A 23,849-nucleotide genomic window follows, 5' to 3' on the forward strand; every position below is an offset into this window, starting at 1 on the left:
CAGAGTAGGATGGTTCACTAGCAGTCCTGCAGTGGGCAGGCAAACCACAACATAATTGGTAAAAACAGGTGTAGATCCTACAATCTGCATTTCCGGCCCGTTTCATGATCTCTACTCTTTCTTACGTCTACCAGGCCTCTGCAAAATATAATAGCAACTAATGATTCCGTATAGCTTATTTCACAACACCTCTCTTGTTAAACTGAGTGTGTGTTGTTTTTAATCTAAGAAGAACCATGAGTAGGTGGGAAATATCTCAATTCCACATTCCTTTTGTATGTGTATATTATAAAATCAGTGGCATACTCCCAGGACAATACCTAGGCACTTAGGGAAGATTTGTATGAAGAATTGAAATAGTTACATTTCTAAACCTTTACAGAAGATAGTTTATTGAACACAAAATACAACAAACACAATGTTATTAAGGAATCTTTTTTTTAAAAAAAGCATATGCATCACTCTATTCCCTTCATGGAAATGGCATAATAAAAACGACGAAGTACGATTAGTAAGTATTTGTGTCAATAGCTCCTCTTGAAGCTGCTTTAAGATATATCCGACAGGGACCAAACTTATGTTAATGAAGATCAGTCACTTTCCTGTTCAGGTTTTTCCCTAATAAAACCTGACAGTTAAAAGTTAAATTACCTAACTGAACGCACATTAACTGCTACGAAGACCAGTTTAAACGATATCGTTCTGGTGAATGCTTTTAAACCGACTTTATGAGATAAAAATCAAAGAAAAACAATATTATATACATAAGAAATAACAAAATAGTCAACTTAGAGGTTTAGGTCTGTACCTTTATAATAAGCATTAATAAATTATCTCCCGCCTTCAGTAAGGACCTATTAAGGACCACGTCACTGATATGACTACTCTGTTAGTACAGAGACAGCGTGTGTGCAAGCCAGAGTTCTAATTTACAACAAAAACCTACAAATGTTACAAAGATAGTACAAATGTTATTATGATGTATTTAAATATGTCTCTTATTTGTGACACAGAATAGAAAGAATGTTATCAATATGTTGCTGGAATTAATGTAGGTTGATTTCTTCGTGAGCAATCAGTTTCACTGGAGGATGCATGTCACAAAGCTGTGTGCTGCAGGGATCTGCATGAATTGATATAATCATTATTTTACAATTAGAATTAACTACTGCTTATTAAATTCATTTCAACCTTCATTAGATGCCAATACTGGTAAAACTCCAACCTCTTAATATTTCTGGGCTGGACACATTTTGCACATAGCTTTCTACACAGAAATCTGGCTTTTATGTTCCACAACCGCCCCTCTCTTCGTCCTCCAGGAAATAACCCGTTTATTCAATCCGCATTATTAAATGTCAAAGTGGCAGCAATGAAAAACACAAGATGGGCCCCTGTTCTTTTATTGTGGTGGGTGAAGAACAGAAAGCAGCTCTGATTGGCCCAGATGGTAAGTGGTGTTTCCTCCACAGTCCACATACTGGTATCCCTCCTGGGATATCTGCTCCGAGTGGCCAAAATATACCGTTGTCACAGTGACTCTAGAAAAGAGAAAAGGACAAATGGATACATTACTGCCTATCTGTCTGCAGTCACATAGGCAACCCGTTGCAACAATCAAGAGCAAACATTTCGCTTCCCTCATTACATTTCGCTTCCCTCATTACGAGTTCCACTTTTTTTTTAACCACACTCAGCAAATACAGATAAGTGAGTGTGAGGAAGTACTTCCGGATGTAGAATTTCGCCACTTGCAATGAAGAGAAAGGACATGTTTCCCCACAATTAAGAGGTGCAAAACTCTGAATGTGCTCTATTTTTCTCTCACAAATCCTGCCAGGTTTTATCTGATGAAATTATACGGGTGGTAAGTGTGGTATTGCACAAGCTGCAATCCTGATAAATTTGCATCAGAACAGTGAGCAGCCCAGACTGGCATACATTGCTCTACTAAGTTTACATACTTAATACATCAGATTACCAAAAACACTCTGCTCTACCTATCTTAGTGTCTAATGTATAGTCATTGATATGCTACATACATGTTAACTGTAACAGAAAAACGTTACTATTTTTTTATGCGGACCATCAATACTAGCAGATTACACTTGCCTTTTGAGCCCAAGTAGAGATGTAGGCAAAGTGCGCCTTGCGACCTGCGGATAACACACAGATCTCAGCAGAGTGTGGCTGAACTCACTGAGCTATCCAACTGATGATCAAAGCCAATGACTCTAGATGTTTCCAAGTTCCAAGCCTGTAATAAAGTGCTGCCCAAGTAGCCCAGTTGACCCGAGTGGCAGCGGGGCTGGGCCTGGGTTACTGACATGTTACAAGTGTTCTAATAGACCACTAGGTCAAGAGCGCAGTCAGTGACAAGCCAGGTGTGGCTTCCGAAAGGCCCAATGAAGCAGCACACTACGCTGTACAGCAATTTTGAAAAGATGGCGGTGCTGGGCAGAATGAGGCACAATGCAGGGTGATGGCTACAAAAAAACTGAGAAAAATAGGCAGAAGCCTCACACATTGCAAATGTAGTTTATGTATGCTTCAATTAAATGTATATATAAAAAATATACAAAAGCGAAATCAAACTGCATTGGCTCATTTTCGTTAAAGAGGCTAAATGTTATTTTCCTTACTGGTTAGTATCATGATGAATTTTTTTTCAAAAGTAGAAAAAAGTAACTAAGTTGATTCTTTCTTGCATAGACCAAAAGAAATCAGATATTTTTCAATAATGGATAAGATCTAGGATTTAATTACAGACAAATGACTGACGGCTTCTCTTAAAACTAACGGCCTGAGATCACTGGGTGCTGGATAGTGGAATATTCAAATAAATTTATATGAAAAAAGAGCAACACTTTAAATTACAATTTACATATTCTTGTATAATTGATGTGTCTTGAACACAGATACAATGAAGATATCATGCACTTTGAGCACCTTTTATACTTTACACAATTGGAAACTATGCCACCCTAGCATAAATGGTGTGTATGTTTTCATTTTAGTAGCATACACAGCCGAGAACAAAACATGAAACTGCCTAGAGCTCTGCAGCTTCTTTATCATCCAGACAATAAAACGTTAAAAGAATAATTCATACTTACTGCATCATGACAACCATGTTATGGACCTTTATAGATGGCAAGGTGCAGTATTGACTAAAAGGAGAAAATACTAAATGTAAGTGTACATATCTTCACATATAAGGGAACAAAAATTGATTTATAAACAAGCAAAATCTTATCATGAGAAATCATTAAAATGGGCATGTTTCTTTTTCTATTGAATAGTTTTACCATCAAGCAAACAAAAGATCAAACTTTCCCTGCTACCCCAATAATATGCAGCGCACCATCCTTTCTTCACAAGTGGATAACATCATCCGATATCCAGTTCTGTACACGTGAATCAACCTATATATCAATATTGTACAATTATGTTAATTTCCTACTCAAGTAGGGCATTATTCTTCTGATGTTGCTCATCAGGTATGGCATCCATACTACCATGTTCCAGCTTAATTGTCACTTAGTCCCATTCCAAGGTGTCCCTTGAACCTCGTGCCCGATACTGGAGTTTCTTATGAATGCCACTCTCTCCAGTTACCTATTTAATCATCTCCCATTTCTACAGTTCTAACGAGGGGGTTCTGAGTTTGCTTCCATCGTTCTGCAATATATTTTTGGGTCACTCCAAAGCATAGATGAACTATTTTTGCTTAAATTTCCATTTTCTTGTTCCTTTTAACCATTCCTAATATATACACGAAGGAACATCCAGAGGTACAGCAATAGCAGTTAATGAGCGCACCCTTTCCAATAAGGTTTCCCAGAAGTTTGCAGTTTCTGTAAATTCCCAACACATGTATATGTAAGTGCCTAAAGCGCCACTCTACATTTAGGGAAAACAACTGTATTTCCAGTCTTCATTCTATGCAATTGCCTTGGTGTAACATGATCTGTCTATACATTTCTAATTGACTATCTTCAACCTGGCAAATCGTGTAACGGCCCAGCAGCTTTAATAAAACACTACTTTCCCAACAGTTCCTCCTACATGTCCCTGCACCAGATTTCATTGATGCGGTCCAGTTTTTTTAGTCTTCTCACGGAATCAGCATTGAATGCAGCCTCGATATCAATTTTCCACCCTCTGTAAAACCTGGCAACACCTGATTAACTCATAAATAGCTGGTTGATTTTCCTGCATTCATCAGAAAGTTGGGGTGCCCAATTTCTCACAGAAAGCAATAAAGCCCAACAGTCTGCCCTCCTTGCAAAAATCTTCTAAGCTGTGCGTCTTCCCTTCAATCTCTTCCACCGTCATAAACCCGGGATGCAGAAGCAAACCATTGTGTGCTGTCGTTTCCAACATATTTATGTCCTTCTGACTTCCCTACTGTATTCCATACTGCTATTGACTGTTAGCAGGTGCGTGGACATCCATTTCAGTACGCCCTAACAAACCAAGAGGACCGCCATTAATTCCAATGTTTTTTTGAGAATGTGAGGGGTATCTCAAACTGGGTCATGTTATACTCCCAACAATCACATATTGCATCTAAATAACTTGATAAAAGTTCCTGAACTTTGGAGCCATCATACCTCCATCTACTTTAACTGTTCAAGGGGCAGGATCTTCCACATTTGACAGGGGTTTTCTGTACATTTTGGCCTATTGGCTAGTGACAGCTGCTGGTGAGAATTTTAATTTTTAGAAAAGAAACATAAAAGAAAAGCTATTGCTACAAAGATCTCACACAATGCAATTAAGGATTCAAGGGCACTTATTGACTAGGGTGACCATATGTATAGGATATGCCAGGACAGTCCAGGTTTTCCACCATCCTTGTCCCAGTATGTTTAAGTAAATGTAGCACATATTGCGGATTTCTGAGAGGGTCTTCAGAATAAAGAAGAAAGCATGTTTTTATGAGTTCCGTCAGATGGCATGTGTGATGACGTCAGCTGTGTCACTAGTCAAGAGGGATCTGTGATTAACAAAGTGAGTGTCAGGTTCTGAAAAGGATGACAGTTGTGTGCAAAATGGAACCCTGACCAACAGCAACTAAACGGAGATCGAAAATTCTGCAATTTGCGCAAGCTACTTAACAAATCACTAAATATGAATGTGCCAGCATCTGCACACTAGTGTTAGCTAAAGTTTTGTCTTTACAAAGCTATTGCCCATTAACAAAATGAAAAAACTGAGTTACAAATCGAATTCACTGACTTATTATGCCTTACTGACTGGCAAATATAGCAATGGATTGGAAAGTCTCTACTTTCAACTTGACTAAGTGTACTGTTTAGGCAACCCCCAAGAAATAACATCACCAATGTATCAATAGTGTCGTTCCAGTATCCTCCTAAAGACCCAATGCAAAGCCTTTACTAATTTGGACTGCGTTTTCTTTCACAACACTTCGGATTGAACACAATATATATTCCGACTGCAGGCTAGCAGTGTCTGCAAATGAGCCTAGACCACTCTCACATACAGCTATAGTGTTGGTCGTCCACACAGGAACACATTACCACATGGAATCAATAGAAATATATATATATATATATATATATATATATATATATATATATAGGCTTTCCTGTTTTCAGTTTCTATTTTTGGTAAATTCTGGTGGTGTTTTTTCAGTGTTTTCCAGTGATTTCAATACCTCAAAAAAACAGTGCTTTTCAGTGATTACTCATTTTCGCGCCATAAAAAACAACTGAAACAGTGTTTTACCGGTGTTTGTGGAACGCTTTGCTTTTATTATTGCTTGTTTTCTTCATTGATGCATGGTATATAGACAGTGTACGTACAGTGTATATGAGGTCCACATACATTTTTACAAGTAGAACTTATTGTAATAACCCATACAATATTTCGTCAATGAGTCTTTGGTCATTCGCGCTCTCTCTTTCCTTCCCATGAAACGTTTATTTGTGAAAAGGCCCTCTCGACTTTGGCACTTGAGACTGGCAACTCCAAAACAGCCAGTACACAATTTGCCAACTTTGGCCACTGACGTAGCTTTCCATGCCAATACTGGTGCGCCTGAAGGTCCCTGCGACAGGTTTTGCAATATATGCGTTGAACTGGGTGCATATGCCCTCAGCGGTATTAAAGCGGTCAAAAATGAAGCTGTACTTTTCAAAGTCTGGAGATAATTCCCCTTTACGGAAGGGGTCTAACACTTGCGCAGAGTACCACAGTGAGACTTCATTGACTTCAAACGACATGGTTGGGGAAGGGACATTTCTATGCATCATTGCTAGCCATTTCTCATGCATAGTAAAATAACATTTCCTGAATTGGTCCTCAACATTTCTTTGCTTGACTAGTTTCAAGCACTCTAACATGGAACATGTTGCAGTGCCAAAGTCACTAAAAGTGTCGCCCAGCCTACTTTCGAGGAGATGTTTCACATCTACACCAATTATGCTGAACACTTGGTAGACAAGGGTATTTCCTGACTCTAGTTTTTTGATTCTGTCCACTACAGCAGTCATGCTTTCCTGGAAAAACCTAAGAATGCAGTAGAGTCTACTTTTTTTCACATCACTATCAATATGCGGCCGAAGATCAAGATCAATACAAAAAAAACACTTAGAAACCGGCTGCGTACTGGAGATGCCACTAAACAGTCTCCCAACCAATTGGTGAAATTGAAGAACACATATTTGAGGCATAGGCTAGCATAAGAAGCCATGTTATCTTTAAAGCCTGATGACCCCAAACAAAAAGTCTAACCAGCCACCCTAAATGAGACTCTCAGTCCAATCACACATGAAAAATTAGTTTTAAAGAAGGGCACAATGTGTCTCAGGTTTTCGCTCTGGGACTCTCTCCCTTGTCCCCTTGGCCTTGAATTGACTAAGGATTGGAAAGTCTTGAAAACATGTTTGTTCCAATAGCTGACCTTGAAGCAAAACCTTCAGCCATCATGACTCTAACAGGCACATTCAAGAAAACTGCCAAATTGCAGTTTCTAAGTGCTCTTGAGTTAAAACTCTAAAAATCTGTATCCTTGGTACCCTTAATGCTTTTTAACCATCATGGTTTTTAACAGAGGGGCACTCAGTTACTTCTCAGAGAGACGAGACCTAATGTATATCTTTAATTGTTCATATCATAGTATAGAACACGGGCGTCCAATGTCAGAAGAGGTTGTAACGCAACTGGTCCTTATGTAAAGCTCTCTGATACCTACGGGTCTTGTTTGCGCTATATAAAACCCTCCTCCCTAAAAAACTATGGAGCAAGAATTCACACGCATCATTTATAAATGGAACTCATTTACATGGTTAGTGACAGTACAGAAAATCTGGCACTGATTTGTTACTCCTGGGCCTACCTTGGTTTAGAAGAACTTGCGGAGGCTCTCCATCCATTTAACCACAAAAATGAAAAACTATTAACCCCCAAGCTCTCTGACGCTGATTGGAACCTCTGAATTGCAGGCCGTAGACAGATCGAGTGCACCAAGAAAGTCGTACTCTTAAACAAAATACATTATATGAGCAATACTTGTAGTTACAGCATGCTTCATCTCAGGCCCTGAATTGTATATGCAGATACTTCATTCTACCCGAGCCTGGCACTCTCTTCCGAAATGCTGCAATTTTCGCCCACTGGGTGAAAAATATTATTTTCAGGGAGTATTACTTCTGGAAACGGAGTGAATATGTCCAGCAGTTACATAGTATGCACTGCAGACGGAAACACGTATGGTGCAGAGGGACAGAGCAGGGTGTTTCTGTGCAACAGTAGTGCCTGGTCGTGTTTGGCTTTTGAATAATGCACATTTTTTAGCAACTGTTTAGTCTGTCTGTGTTCCTGTGGTGTATATGCAGATTTCGGGTGGGGGTAAGGAGAGATTCTTCCAGCAATCGGCATAATGGAGATGCAGGGGCTCTAAGAAGGGGTGAAAAACAAGAACTCCTCGTTAAGAAAATGGCCTTTTACAGACCTGTTAAGTACTCGGGTGTGGCTGCAGTAAGACGGACGCCAGGACACAATAGCTCCTCTCCCCTCCCCACGTGAGCCAGGCAGGGGGCCTGGTGTTGCTTTGGCCCGTTGGCCATTCACACCTCGGCTCCCCATTCTCTTGTCTGTCTTCGCCCCCTGCACTCTGTGATGCACTAAACAGTGGGACACTCCGTTACTTCGCAGAGAGACGTAAATAATGTATATCTTCAATTATTCTCATACTGTGAAGAACGGGTGTGCAATGTCAGAAGAGGTTGTAACGCAACTGGTGCTCATGTTAAGCGCTCTAATACCTCCTGGCCTTGTTTGCGCAAAAAAATGTATAATAATCCAGCACTGATTTGTTACTCCTGGGCCTACCTTGGTTTAAAAGAACTTGCAGAGTCTCTCAATCCACTTAACCATAAAAATAAAAAGCTATTAACCCCCAAGCTCTCTGATTGGTCCTTCCCCGTCATCGCCTCGGTGGCATGTGTGGAAGGGTGACTGATCGATAACCATGACACACGCTGCTTGCCTGCATCCCTGGATGGCACGACAGCGGCACTGCCAACCCTGCTGTGTGCTCCTGGCGGCCATGAAAGTGAAGACTGCAGCCCTGTGGTGCCCGCCCTGAATACGCTGCTCTGAAAAGGAAGGCTGTTGCGTCAAGGCGCTATATTCTGAACTAGCGCCTGGCAGCTGACGCGCTGTAGACCTCAGTGCTGCATCAGACTGCTGCTTTCATGCTCCAAACAGCGCCTAGAAGTACACAATCGTCACCGGGCTCCATGTCTGCAGAAAAGGGCAACAAAACAGCCCCTTCCCATGAAGGACCCAGCATGACGGACAGGACTTCTCAGAGGTTGCGAGGCCCGTCTGCACCGACATCTGAACACCTTCCATTGTTACAGTACGCTGTCTGACGATGTATCACTTGTCTATGTAATCCAAACCGGGCTACAAAGGGCTCCTAATGCTCGTTCTCGGGCGAAAATTGGAGCTTGGCTTAATGCTTTGGCGCCATCAAGTGGCCAAAAGGTGCAAGTGGCCAAGTGGTGAATAAAATTGGATGAAATCAGCGATACTCGGTTTAAACCTGGTCAGCTAATTTGCAGTCTGTAGTGTAAATTCGAGCAGAGTCGGTTTAAACCGAAATCCGGACAGCCTATATATATATATATATATATATATATATATATATATATATATATATAGGTTTAAGTCACATAGATGTTCTTGCAGGAAAGGACTTCAGTCATACTCTGAACATTTAATTTCTATGGCGGAGCAAATTGAAGGGCTGATTGCTAGTTGTTTAGAGCGGACGTATTAATACTAAATGCACTGAACACATTTCAATTTAGATACTGCTCTCTGAACTAGGGGCGTCCTCGTCCTTGCTCTTGTCCTTCGTCCATATGTATGGAAGCCTCTTTAAAAACAAGCATTGGAAAAGCCAATAGGTCTCGCCTATGTGACAGCAAATGGCTTTGTCAATGTCTTTTAGCCATGCTGATTAGCAGCATGGCTGAAAGTTAGGGTGGGAAAACGCAATGCAGTGGACAACACTGGTAGTGCAAGCAACACAATGCAGGAGGGATGGGGCAAGCTAAACAACAGATTGAGGGATGGGGAGCAAAATAGAAAACACAGACAAATGTGTTCTGTTATGACTCTTAAAAATACTAAAACCGTTAACAAATTAAAGTGTGACCAAGCAACCCGAATTTACTGGGGCAAGCCCTATTTTTTTTTTCCCATGTGTCCTGGCAGATTTCAGTAAATTGATAAGTTTGTGAAATGTTCAAGTTATTTCTTTTCAAAATCCGGTCACCCGATATGCAACGCACTTGATGTTGTAAACCACTGCATGCAAATAAACAAGCGCTTCTGACACATCTTAAAGCTCTCTTTCAGGCATTAACGCAGCAGAACTTCAACCAGAGAGGTTAAGAGACCATGCATATGGTTTAAAACAAAAATACTGTTTTTGGAAAGAAAACAAACCGAACAGGCTTGCCTACGTTAAAACACGTTCAACGTGCTTTTAAAAATGCATCAAACACCGAAACATGCGTTTACCAGGCCGAGGAGGCGGCTCACTTACAACAAGTCCTTTACTGTCAAGCCTTCTTCGTGACTAGGGCAGAGTCGTGTTAAAAAGTGACCCAACATGTAAAGTAGGCGGCAGGATGCACAGGAAACGGAACAAGGGCGTCCGGTCATTTCCCAACAAAGAACAAATTAATTCCCCCTGTTGCTTCAGATCATTTCAATCCTGAGCTCAGGAACCAATTGTGAGCCTCGCTGTCACAAATTAAGAATCCAAGTGCAGCAACGCCAGAGCAGCCAAAATATAGCACGTGGCTGCAGGAGAACATGGTGGGCAGATAATTGCACGAACGAATACAACTGGAGCCAGGGGCGAGGTGCTGAGGCGTCGTGCACGCTGCCCTCACACAATGCCACCACAGGAGGCCAATGCCCAAGCTTGACCCGGACATCTTTCCTCTGAGGCCGAAACGCGAAGTTAAGATCAAAGAAGCACTGATGGCGGCACCATGCAGCGCCTGTACACCAAGACCTGTGCTCTTGAGAGGCAGCCGACAAACATCCCACGGTATCATTTGAGCACAGGTAGGTGAGAAGCATGGAAATACTATTTGGTACAGACAATCCAGCAGACATCATCTTAATAATCACCCTTCATGTTTTGTGTAGTTTGGTAAAGCATGCTACACTAAGCCTAACATCGATTAAAATAGCTGCAGCCAGTTCCAGCAGAGGAGACATTAAGGGATGTCCCCATATTTTTCAAGCCGTTATAAACACAAATACTCATGTGGAGTGCTGGAACACAATAAAAAGTAGCTCCAAAAACGGTAACAGTGAAAGGACACACGTACTTGGTCCATACTATAATGGAGGGCCAAACACAAGAAGAGGACATGACGCAGGCATGCTATGGCAATTGGGAATGACGTAAATGAAAGCAACACTGACACTAACTAATGATAAGCTATAGGCGGGCAGTAAGCCCACCTTATGTAAACAAAATTTCTCGAAGAGACGGCGCATGTTTTGTCTAGCCGAGTCCTAATGATTGCCCGGATAGGGAATTCATTCTATAAGTAGTAACTCTGATTTACATTGTACAGTAAACTAAGTACACAGGATGGAAATTAGACAGTTGGGGAAGAATCAGTTTACTTCCTCTCTTTGGAAACAAAAAATAACATTTAAGTAAATGTAAAAAAAGACAAAGCAAAACAACATAGTTTCCTAGAAATCCTTCGGTTCCAATGACAGGTATGTTCTTTAAGGGGAAATGTCCACTTTTTAGTTAGTGTTTACATTCTGACCCCAAATATTACCCCCCCCCACACACAAAACACTGACCAGGTTTAAACCTGCAACATACTTCAACCCTAGGTGTTGTTTGACTTGCCTCTGCTGGTTAGTGTGACCAACCGTTCGTAAATTTCACGGACTGTCCGTCATTTTGGTATCTTGTCCGTTGTCCGTCATCATTCCTTTTACGGACGCCTTTTGTCCATAATTCTGGACATTTCAGAAGGCTGTGCTGTTCCCCTATGAGGAGCCCCAGGAGTTAAAGCTTCTCACAATTGGGGCCAGCTCGCACTTATTTTTTTTAACTCCGCAGGATGCAGCAGAGCTCGCACAGGGTGTGGACAGCCCATTGTCATTCTGATAAAGGATGATTATCACATTTAGAATGACAATGGGCTGTCTGCCTTAAACATAACATGTACAGGCAAGTGAGTGCCTTGGAGCTAGTAGATTGCAGCAGAAGAGCTTTCCCCTATCAGAGTACTGTGGGGAACTTGAGGCCGGTGTGAAATGCCTATGTTGTTCACTGAGGGGGTGGCACCTTCCCTGCAGCCAGTGCCAGGGGGCTGTTTTTTTCGGCATGCAGCACTCCTTTTCCTTACTACGAGACACAGAGGCCTGTCTCCTTATGAGATGGTTTCTACAGATTTTTTTCACGATGTAGCAATGATACACCAACTCAACGATGCTCCATAAGTAGTCACCACCAAAGAAAGGTTGGAGTTCACAACAAGCAATAGTGTAAAAAAATATAATGATTTTATTGGAAGAATGCACTCGCTACTTTTCAACAAAGCTTTAAGTCCACCTAATGTTAAGCGTGGTAATGTGATAATTTTGGAGTAATAGTGATGGATTTAAATCAGGCATGTAAACAAGTAATGGACTTTATAAGTCAATTTGGGGGCTACCCGTGGTAAAGGTGGGACTTTGTTTAATATTATGACTGACCAAGATTTTGCATGCAGGTTTAGGTTTGTCTGTTGTCATTCCAACAAGCTCGCCTTGGTGCATTGTCTCAGGGCCACCCTTCAAGTTCCTGTACCCTGCTCTGTCATTTGTCCAGCTCTGCAGCCTCACAGGGCCATCCTTCCCCGGCCACCACATCTGATGGGGCCTGTCCTTTCATGTTCCTGCAAATTCCTTCTCCTATTTCTTTTTACCCTGTTACTATGACTATTTAGGAAGGCGTTTCACTGTCCCAGAGCTCCCTATGCCATGCAGCATACCTAGCGACACTGCCCATCCTTTCCGGTTATCGTCAATGTTCTATGCCCCCAACTCCAGTGATGCGTGGTCGGTTTGTTGTCTAATAAGGTACACGAGTATTGTAAAGTATGGTAGGGTGTGATGCGCTGTGAAGTGGTGTTTTGTTATGATACATATAGGATATAATGGAATGTCAAGTAACGTAGAGTGCCCTCTGCTTCCATTTCCTTTTAACCTATTGATTTATTCGTTTTTATTAGATACTGGGACACCCAGAACCATTTTATGCTTAAAATATGCAAATCTACCAACATATCAGCAGCCCCCCAGGTGTACGTTACCACATGGTTTGAGATTCCGGAGGAGCTGATGACTTGGAAGAAACCCCCTAAACATGAAGGGCTCTGAAACACATCTCATTGTTGGGCCCAAACCAAATTCTATCATCATTTGGCAAAATGGGATCTCACCCTAATACATTTGGTATTCTTACTACATACCCCAAAACAGACTCAGTACTTGGGATCAATTTGAAATGATGAAGTAAGTTGTGATGTCTATATTTGGTGAGTGGTTGAGTCCAGGTTCTTTCATCCATGTCTCCTAAAAACAGGAGTATTCACAGGCCAACATAATTTTGTGTTGAAAACTATGCAAAAGATCTGTTTGGAGGCTGTCTGAGCATCAGTGAATAGGCATGTGCAACTCTCTACAACTCTCACCTCTGAAGGTGAAACAGGATCATGTCTCCTACTTGCACTAGTATCCTGTGATGATGAGAAGTATCTCTAACACGTTAGTTTGACATTTAACTGTCTACATGGATGATCACCAATAAACTACAGGCTAGCATTCCAGTTTGGGCTACCTGAGATCCAGTACTCGCTTCTTCAGTTCTTGAAGTTCAAAAAGAGCAGAGGAGCTGTAAATATGCAGCTTTTTAGCTTAAAGATTATGAAACATTCTTTCTCATGAAAGCAGATGGATCCCTAATCTTTTATCCTTTCATTGAGGAGTTAAGACTGTTAGTTCTCCAGAATAGTCAACTTCTCCTCTAACTGGACTCATTCCACCAGCTGTCTCTTTGTCAGCCTTCTTCTCATACAGAGAAAATTTAATTTACAGTAATTTCTTATAAATACATATAGAGGGATAAGTTGTGGTGTGATATTGAATGGTGAGGTGTGTTGTCTGATCTAGCATGTGTTTGGATGATGTGTTGATGCATTATTTGCAAGAAAGAGGAGTGGCACAATGTGATGCTCAGGCAATTGTTGTGGTGTTGTTGCGGAGATGGTTCCAGTATAGCAACTACAAATCTGTGGGGGTTCAACGTTGGCAGCACATCCAGTTTAGCAGTTCTGTAGATTTTAGTACTTGCTCCGTGTGCTCAGGGCTGTTTGATTTTATTTTTAATCCAACAATGACGAGCAGTTTATGTTGATTATGTATTTACGTACTTATATACTATTGCGTGAATCCTCTGACGTGTCTGTAAAACATACATATTGTCTGGAATTTTTGTCCTAAATTTTGACTTTTTGCCCTGAATTTTGACCCTTTGTCCTGAATTTTTACACTCACCGTCTTGAATTTGCACCCATGCCAGTTGGTCACCCTTCTACTGGTTACAAGTTTAATCGTCTGCCAACATCTGTGGCAGGGAAAATTTCTACTAGCAAAGACTTCAAACTGGCATGAAAACTCTGCCAATCACCATAGAGAATTATATAATGGGCAGTGCAATCTGCCAGTGATGTCCAGAGCAACTGCTAGTTGGGAGAAATCACCAAATACATAACGAGAAACCAACCAGCTAAATAATTAACTTTTTCAGTCAGACGTACATGTGAATAAGTGTACTGTTACAAACAAAGTCCTAAAGGCAGCAAAAATGTCAATAAAGCTAAGAGGGTAAAACAAGTGTTTCGTACTGTAACACCAATGTTAATAAGCATTTGCAATGCAATAGGTCTCACATTTGCGAGTGTTCGAGCTATTGGCATTGTAAATGAATGAATGTGGAGAGGTGTGGCTCACTGGTTAGAGGCGGCAGACCTGGAAGCAGAGGACGGCCCGGGACCAGGGTTCAATTCCCGACGCGGCAGGGTCGTGGACCAGGGTCAGCGGACTCGAAAATTCTCGCCTCGGTGCCTCCTCTAACCAGGGATCACACTCGGCAACTCTGGGCATTAGCTTGCCTCATCTCCACAACGGCCTCCCACATACGCCGGGGATGCCTGGTTTCACCTTGGAGATACCCAAAAAGGGACCATCCCACAGGGAAAGCCAGGACGGGTTCCCCAGCGGTCACCAGCGCGGAGATACCCCATGTGGGGTGATTCATGCGCTTTACAAGACATCATTACATTACAATGTATGTATGATTTATCCAGCATTCCGTCCATCATTTGTTTTTTGCCTTTTATTTATGTGGTAACGAAACATGCAAGTGGCGTTCAGGCAACACATAAATAAAAGGCATTTTCATTTACAATGCCAATAGCTCAAATTGTTGCAAATGTGAGACCTTTGTGGCACCCACGCTCTAGCTTTCAACATTGTAAGCTAAAGTGCAGGTGCCGTCATAGCTTAAAAAGTAATGAAATAGAAATTAACTTTTTTTTCTATTTTTTCTTTTTTTACTTTTGAAGAAATTGAGGCACCCGTGCTTTAGCTTAAGATGTTGAAAGCTAAAGCGCGGGTGCCACGATTGTAACAAAAGTAAACATATAGAATTTTCCCCCCTATTTTTAGGTCTTGCTAACGCAGTGCACAAGCGCTGCTTAGGAGGACCTCTTGGCATCTCTCTGTACTTTCTTGGAAACTCGTGAATGTTTTGCACTGTTTCCAATGAGTACTCGTGCAAGCAGAGCGTTTGCCTTGCAGGAGCGAGGAACGGCGCCATCTGTTTGCAATTATCAAGCCTGCTGCTGCTCGCTCCCGCAAGGCAAACACAGTAGATGGACTGAGCCTGGAAGCCGCTCCTATGAAGATGGCTCACGCTTTGCTTATTAGTTAATTGCTTCTCTCTCTCTAACGCAAGTGCCCTCTCTCGCATCTTTAACAATGGCGGCCGCATGTGTACTTTTCAAAATGCACGGGTCGCCTGACATGCACCTCTGATGAAACTTGTTAATGTAAAAATAATATTTGTTTATTTTTTTGCAGCGTGGTACGCAGCGCGCCTTGCTTTTCTTTGGCATAAGCAGGGGATGGGATTGGTCCCTTGCCACAGCTTGAGGAGGAGTTCTCAAAACACACCCTAGGACGCCCATCCCTGCTGCCTCACAGCCCCGACAGCGCTGCAACTGCTCGGCACGTGTCACCATGCACACTCCACACGCTATACCCCCAGCTCCAGTTCCGACATCCTGGAAGCCACAACCTGTTCACGTTTTAAACTTAGTTTGCAGGCGGAAATTGCGTCTTGCCCAGAGCGTGCATTCTGTCTGGGTCTCGCTATTTCATTAAAAGGTAGGCAAGTTTTGGTATGTGTCTGCCTCTCTGCGTGTCTGTAATTCGGTCTGCCTGTCTCAGTGAGATTGTGAAGGAGTGTGTGGTTTGCGAGCATGTGCGGCTGCCTCTCTGCATGTGCGTCTGCCTGTGTGTGTTTGCGTGTGGAGGAGGCTGTGTAACTGCCAAATGGTCCTTTCAGAGCACAGCCGCGGGACCTTCTGTTTTTGTTTACTGTATATTAGTGCCCAGTATGACCCTGTAGGCTCCACGAAACCAAGGCACAGCATACCCCCTACTCAGCCCCCCCATAGCATTCGGTAAACATTGTGCAATTTGTTAAAACTGCTGCCAAGGTCCGTCGGCGCGTGTGCACACTAGTTACCATGCCAGGGGCGAATAAATAAAGGCATTACAATAACGAAGCGTCGTGTTGAACTTGTACATGAGGGTTTGGCACAAAAGCCTGTTGCACTCATTCCCGTTATGGCTGAAAGTGATGTTGCAGTCGTAAAGGTGGGGAGATGTGTGGTCGGCAGAGCGCAGCCTTCACCTCACTACAGTTTTAGCTCATCAGAGCTGACAGCCTTGTTGAACCGTATTATTACAGGCCTGCATTTCAGTACCGTCTAGCTGCCTGCCAGAGAAGTCTCGACATGGAGCAGTTCTATGAAAAGAGGTGGGGGGAGTCCAGGCACATTAAACAAGTCATTCAGGTAGGGAGCATCTGATGCTTTGTGTGTTTCACATGCGTTCTAATCGACCGAGGTCCGTGGGTCTGTTGTCTGATTTGTGTTTAATGGGTAAATTTCAGCCTGGTTCAAGCTTTAGGTGTTCTTGCAAATCACTGCCAGTTCTCTTTATTACATAAACCCTTGTTTGTTTTATTTAACGTTTGAGCCAATCAAAAATCACTAAGGTGCCTGTAGACTTAACCAATGCTGCCAGCTTATCTCAAACCTAGGTCCTGCTTCTATCCGTCGCACTTATTTAATTCACCACACTCTGCTAAGCACTGCGTTATACCCAATACTAACGCAACACTCCAAACCTCATATCCTGCACGGTGTATAGCAGCATCCTACCTGCATGTCAGCACGTCAGCAACCCACCTGTGGTTTAAGTACTATATAAATGCTACAATAACGTACATTTATGGTAGAACCTGCTTTGCTCTTGTTTATGAGGTTGAGAACACTACTAACAGTTGTGTTTTATTTAAACTACAGTGTCAAATAATAAAGCTCATCTGTTGTCTGGCAGTTATGTAAAAAAAGACAATGGCCGTGGCTGAATAACTCATTGGACTATCCCGGTCTAGAATATTCCCGAACAAGCAGTAGAGGAGGTGGCGATATGATGGTTAACAAATCAAAGGTCATCTGATAATCGCATTTACTGACCCTCTGTGACAAGCGGACACAATTGTTGAGTCAGCAGAGAACGTGTGTGCGGAGGAGCACTTAAGGGTGGTCATTGTTTTTTATTGCCCTAATTTGTTTGCGCTTCCACTAATTGAGTCAATGGGATCTGTTTTACAGCAGCGGTGACGTCAGCACAGAAGGGTTCAGCTGTAATCTCCTCGCCTTCTGAAGGCCCTTCTTTGCCCATCTTTTCATCCGCGAGCAGCACTTCTTTGTATATGTATTTAAACTCCATACGTGTCACACCTATACATCTACTTAGACTTCCTTATTGCCTCTCCTGTTTATCTACACCCCTTCCAGAGGCCAGACATTGTAAATAGTCTTATCTTCAAAGGACTGCATGGGTGCATCAGTCCCTCCCCTCTGGCTATGCCAATGCTTGTTTTACTTTTGTTACAATGGAGGCACCCACGTTTTAGCTTTGAACATCTTAAGCTAAAGCGTTGGTGCTGCGATTGCTTCAAAAGTAAACAAATGGGAAAAATGCACTTTTTTTTCTATTGGTTTACTTTTAAAGCAATCACGGCACCCGCTCTTTAGCTTAAGATGCTTAAATCCAAAGCACCGGTGCTGCCATTTAATTTTTTTTTTTTTTAAATATACAGAAAAAGAAAGGCATGCGGCCACGTTTGGCCAGCAAATTACAAAAGAAAAGTATGGCCGCCGTTATTCTTGCAGAGGCGTGCCGCACTGGATACATGAAAGAAAAAAAAGCAATGAGGGAGAGCGTATCCTGCGTGCAACAGCAGGGGACAATGCTATTTAAGAAAAATGCGTTCAGAGGGTGTAATTAATGCTTACTAAGTAACAACACATGTTACTTGTGTGTCCTCAAGGGAGGTTACAAGAAGAGAAAAGGTGGTACTAAGGAGGAACTTCTAAGCCTATTTACCAATGAACCAATGAACAGTCACCATTTACAAAGGACAGAAACAGGAGGCAATTCAAAAGAAGGGCGGAAAGTGGGCAGAGTTTCATGCCCTTTTTCTGAATACAGCATGTCTCAAAGAGACAGCTCAAGTAATGCCTAGTCTAGACCTAAAAAGGAGTTACTGACAATTCAAGTGATCACCACATATGCATTCTTTCATCTATGTGAAAGATGTGATTCATAGTTTGTGCACAAAAGCATTATAAACCTCTGCCAAGGTTCATAAAGGCCCTGAACCACTGGAGAGGCTGTATAAAGAGGGTGAGTGCCTTTAACAATGGATATAGTCTTGACGCATACGGGTTATAATGCTATTAGAACATTCCCTCCAACGAGGATAGAATATTCTAAAATAAAATGGGAGAAACAGTAAGCAAGCAATGGGATTCTGGAGCAGAATTTAAGTACCAGTCGTTATTTGCCCAGAGGCACATACTATTCTCGAATGGAGCAATCAACATCACAATGATCTACTCAGTATTTGTATGCACATTGATGAGAAACCTGTCTCTAGGCAAAATAAGTGAACAATTATGTTGTTTGCCATTATCTAATTTGTTTTATAAGATCTTTACAAACTTTACTCAGAAAACCCATATTAATTTCCTAGGGCCGGATGTATAAAGCTGTTCTTTGGTCACAAAGCCTTCAATTCACAAAATACCAAGGGTTTCAACTGTAGTACACATTTGTACAATGTACAAAACAATTTTTGTGAGTCTGGGTGGTCTTTTTAACTTGTAAAAAGGCTCTGTTTGACTGACTGAATTGCAAATACACGGGGTATGGAGGCGTTGTCCCTGTACTATTGGGCAGTCACAATGATGTGGTATGCATCAACAATTTCCAACTGCAATTGTGCTTGCACACAATGATCAGTTACTATCACCCGAGTTGGGGTGATAGCTGGTTAATAAGGGAAAGCTGCCCTTGAGGACTTTTTCCTCTTTGGGAATAGCATTGTGTGGCCTCAGCTGGAACAGACAGTGATACAAAGCACCACTGCAAGCCCCCCCCCCATGTATTTCCTTCAATGGAAATGTTTTAATTAAAAAAGCACAACCTGTCCTTTAAGGAAGACAGGCTGCTCTGAAAATCTGAAAAACAATGTTTTCACTGAAGTAATGCAAATGCAGTGATGAAGGTTTGTGGTCTCTTTCAGGCATTCACAGGGGGTGACAAAATACATCATAGCTCTTTATGAATCATTAACTTGTATGGCCTCAAATTAATAATGTTTCCAAAATATTAAGCAAGTTACATACAGTGTGCCTAAATTGCAAAGACTGGTTTGACATGTTCAATGATACCTCTGGTCTCTAGTGTCCTGTTCTGTAAAAGTTGTAAGGGCCAACTGACCGCTACCTATGGTGAATTATATTCTTTAAACATTTATACATGAAAGCGGTTACTTTGCAGTTGTTTGGGGAAGTATAATTTACTTTTCTACATTGTCACTTAACATGTTTCGCCGAGGACCCAAAATGTTCAAACTGGCAATCTATACCGACATGTTGAACAGTAGTGTGGTAATGTTTGATAAGAACTACATTTTATATATATATTATATTTAATGAATAAGAAATAGCATGCATAAATCCAGAACCACTTCTGCTCTACGACAAGGTAGGATGCGGTAGTTGGGAAAGAGTTTCCAACCTCTCAATTCTAGCCCATCCATTTTACATAAAAGAGAGTGCAGACACACTGTTCAGAAAAAGGCCAGTGCTTGCATATCCAGCATTGCAGAATTCCCGAATTCATAATGTGTGTACATTCTTAAGCATATTTTTTACTAAATAAGGACAATGAGGAAATAAGGATATGAAACTCGCCTTATTGGGAGAGCAGTTGGCCTAACGGCTAGGGCAGTCAACCTCGAATCTGGGGAACAGGGTTTGAGTCTCAGCGAGGACACTTTACATCTTGTGAGTTTGGCCAAATCACTTAATCTCCCCGTGCCTAACAAAAATGAATGTGTCCTCATGTAACGCAACTGGTCTTATGTAAAGCGCTCCGATACCCGATACCGGGTCAAGTTCACGCTATATATAACTGTATAAAAAAAAAACAATCTAGAAAGAACAGAAGTCTAGCTCTGACCGTCATTTTACAAAATGTTTAGTAAAAGTATAGTTTTCCTCTGGAAGATGGGCTAAGACAGAAAACCCTGCAGAAACATATTCAATATACCTGGCTCTAAAGTGGATAGTCGGAAATCTTACTGTAAACAAATATCTTTAACAACTACTAAAGATCTGAATAAGAGAATGTTGACTAAATCTTTTCTAGATAATGAGTTACCTTAGGCACTGCACTGGATAACAATTGGACATGATATTTCTAGTTTTTTTTTTTTAAATAGGTTTATTTGCATATTGTGAAAGCATTGCATGGTATTGGCATCATACAAGTAATAGTGCAATAATAGGTGCTATGCGGTATAAGGGAGGCATATATCGTAAACATTTTCTTATTTTTGATGCTTCTATAGGTAATCAAACAAACCCCTCAATTCACCCCCCTCCCACATCCCTGGCATCACTTCCCTAGGCGCTCCGTATAGAAAATTAAGTATGTACATTGGTAGTTGGCTACTCCCATAAAAGATAAAGCAGCTGTTAAGCAATACAGTAGACATTGCAATCAACAATAGGCACAATTGTCAGTATGACGGGTTGCCCCAATGTAGTCGTGTCGTGTAGCACCCTGGACGTCCACGGCAATTGGCTGTGCATTACAATCAAGTCATAATTCAAACTGCGGGGGATACGACATTAGACTCATCTTCTCCCGCTGTTTCAAAAGCCCCCAGTAGCGTAAACCAGTCCAGCGAAATCAATATTTTCCTATGGCCCCTGCGTTCCTCACGTTGTAACGCCTCCCCCTCCGCCCTGCTCCAGCGTACAACTTCAGACCTCCACATGTCAGGGTCTGGTGGCTTGGGCGATTTCCATCGCATGGTTATAGCGCGTTTCGCTAACAGTATAGCCAAATCAGCAAAGCGCGTCGACACACTCCTTTTGCGCGCCGCCGGGCCCAGTCCCAGTAGAGCACGTTCCGGTGTGTATGGCAAGGGGGGTGCACCCGCGGTAGTGAGCTCTTCCCGTATAGTAGTCCAGAAGTAGCCCAATCTCGGGCAGTCCGAGAGCATGTGCAGCAGTGAGGCATCATCTGTACCGCACCGAGGGCAAGAGTCCGAAGCGTCAGGGAACATAGCATGTATACGTCGAGGTGTGAGATACGCCCTGTGCAGTATCATTAATTGGATAAATTTGAACTTCGGGTTTCTGGCCACTCTCTTGGGGTGTTGTAGAATACGCTCCCATTCCCTATCTTCGAGCGGCCGTCCAATGTCGGCCTCCCATTTCGCCTTTAAGGGCGACAGAGATTTCGCTCTCCCCGCTCTGATGCCAGTAGTCAGCCATCTAGTCAGGTGGCTTCCCGTCCCCATTAGGTATTGCATTGACAGCAGAGGGTTAGTGGGAGGCTCATCACCGTTGTGTGGCCACATCATTGTCACGAAGTGACGTAAACCAGCATATAAGAGAACAAACCTCCCGGAATATGGTGTGCGGTCCTGAAGTCCTCAAAGGACATCATGTGTCCATTTGCAAACAGGTCCCCAATGTGCATGACCCCTGCGTCGTGCCACAAAGTTAGTCTGTGCGTCGTGAGCATTCCGGACTCCAGTGGAATACCCAGTAACGGGATTGCGGGGGCGTACGTAGTCGCGGAGGTTGTGTACTTAACCGCCCTCCGCCAATATCTTATTGCAAGTCGGAGAAGAGGGGGGGTGTCCCTAGGAAGTTCCGAATGGGGCAAGAGAAGAGTATGGATCCTCCCAGTGGAGCGATCCTCCTCCGTCATGTCTATTTCATGTAGGTTTCGGCCTGCTAGCCAGTATGCCAGCCATTGTAGCTGGCAGGCGAAATTATAGGCCCGGAAGTCTGGTACTCCCAGTCCTCCTGTCCCAGTGGTCAGCTGCAATTTGGCAAGTCCTATGCGTCTCCGCCCCGATCCCCATATTAGCTCCGTCAGTAGTGTGTCCAACGTCTAGAAAAAAGGCGCCGGGATTAGGAACGGTAGGTTAGTGAAGAAGTAGATGAGTCTGGGGAGCACCACCATCTTCGAGATCGCTACCCTGCCCATCACGGATAGGGGCAGCGATGTCCAAAACTGTACCTGCGCCTTCAGTGCCCGTATTGCTCTGCCTAGGTTGCCGTCTATCATCTCCTCCTCACCTCTGTAGATTTGTATTCCAAGATAGCGGAAAGTGGTTTCCGCCATTTGGAAGGTATAGGGCAGGAAGAGCAGTGGTGTAGATGGACTAGTAGCATTAAAGCAATATCCATATGACTTGGGCCCGCTAATCGTCAGGCCCGACAGTAGCCGGAATTCCTCGAAAAGCGCGGGGATTGGGTCCAGGTCACCGTGGACATCACGGAGGTACAGGATTATATCATCCGCATACGCAGATACCACATGAGTTTTCCCGCCTCTCTGAATGCCCCGGTGAGGTGCTTCCCTACGCAGCCGACAAAGGAGCGGCTCGAGTGCCAGAACAAAAAGGAGCGGAGAGAGCAGGCACCCTTGTCTGGTGCCTCTGTAGATGGCCAAGGGTTCAGAGATACACCTGGACGTACGCACTCGTGCCGTGGGTTGGAAATACAGTAGTCGGACCCATGCAATATATTCCGGAGGGAGCCCGAACTTTGCAAATGCTGCAAACATGAAGTCCCATCTGAGGGAGTCGAAGGCTTGTTTCAGGTCTAGGGAAATACAACCCTCCTTGCTCACGTCACCTTGGTCTCGTGGCATCAGTTGGGCCAGCCTACGAAGATTCATAGCAGTACTTCTACCAGGCACAAACCCGCATTGATCGGGGTGGATCAGCTGGGGGATGTATTGCGCTAATCTAGTGGCCAAAATCTTGCTCAGTATTTTGTAGTCGGTGTTAAGTAGAGACAAAGGCCTGTAATTAGCCAGTTGCATACCGTCCCTGCCCGGTTTCGGGAGAGAAGTTATCAACGCCTGTAGGGAAGTCTGTGGTAGAGTGGCAGTCCGCAGCGCCTCCTGGTAAATAGTCAGTAGCCGTGGAGCAAGTATGTCAGTATATGCCCCATAAAATTCTACGGGCAAGCCGTCCGTCCCAGGGGTTTTATTCCCTGGGAGGGCACGTATTGCCTGTCTAATTTCTGCTGCAGTTATAGGACGTTTCAAGTAATCGCTCTGCCTAGCCGTCAGTTGGGGGAGATCCAATCCTTCCATGAAGTTCTCCAAGGCTACTTGTGATACAGGCTGATGCCAGCCATACAGCGTAGTGTAGTATTCCTTAAACGCAATGTTAACTCCTAATTGAGTCGAGGTCAGCGTACCCCCCCTGGTCCACTATTTCCAATATGGGGAGGTGTGTCGGGGAGCCCCGGATGCTGCGAGCTAATAATGGTCCCAACCTATCAGCTTGCGTGTGTTGTTTGGCAGTGTGT

At 43.0% G+C, this 23,849-nt stretch overlaps 1 protein-coding gene across 2 annotated transcripts in view; it reads right to left on the minus strand.

Moving 5' to 3' along the window:
• Positions 1–371: 371 nt before the first annotated feature.
• The window catches only part of TMEM106B (transmembrane protein 106B), a 104,491-nt gene continuing 81,013 nt past the window's right edge, over positions 372–23,849 (minus strand). The window contains exons 7-8 of one of the 2 annotated variants that reach the window (XM_078663782.1): positions 3,117–3,170; positions 372–1,541 (exon numbers count right to left, since the gene is read on the minus strand). In XM_078663782.1, the coding sequence (XP_078519908.1) occupies positions 1,403–1,541; positions 3,117–3,170 (193 nt within the window). In that variant the 3' untranslated portion in view covers positions 372–1,402. The remainder of the gene's footprint in view (positions 1,542–3,116; positions 3,171–23,849) is intronic. The other variant, XM_078663783.1, reaches the window with a different exon arrangement.

The sequence above is a fragment of the Lissotriton helveticus genome, chromosome 10 (genome assembly GCF_964261635.1).
Source record: "Lissotriton helveticus chromosome 10, aLisHel1.1, whole genome shotgun sequence".
Lineage (NCBI taxonomy): Eukaryota > Metazoa > Chordata > Amphibia > Caudata > Salamandridae > Lissotriton > Lissotriton helveticus.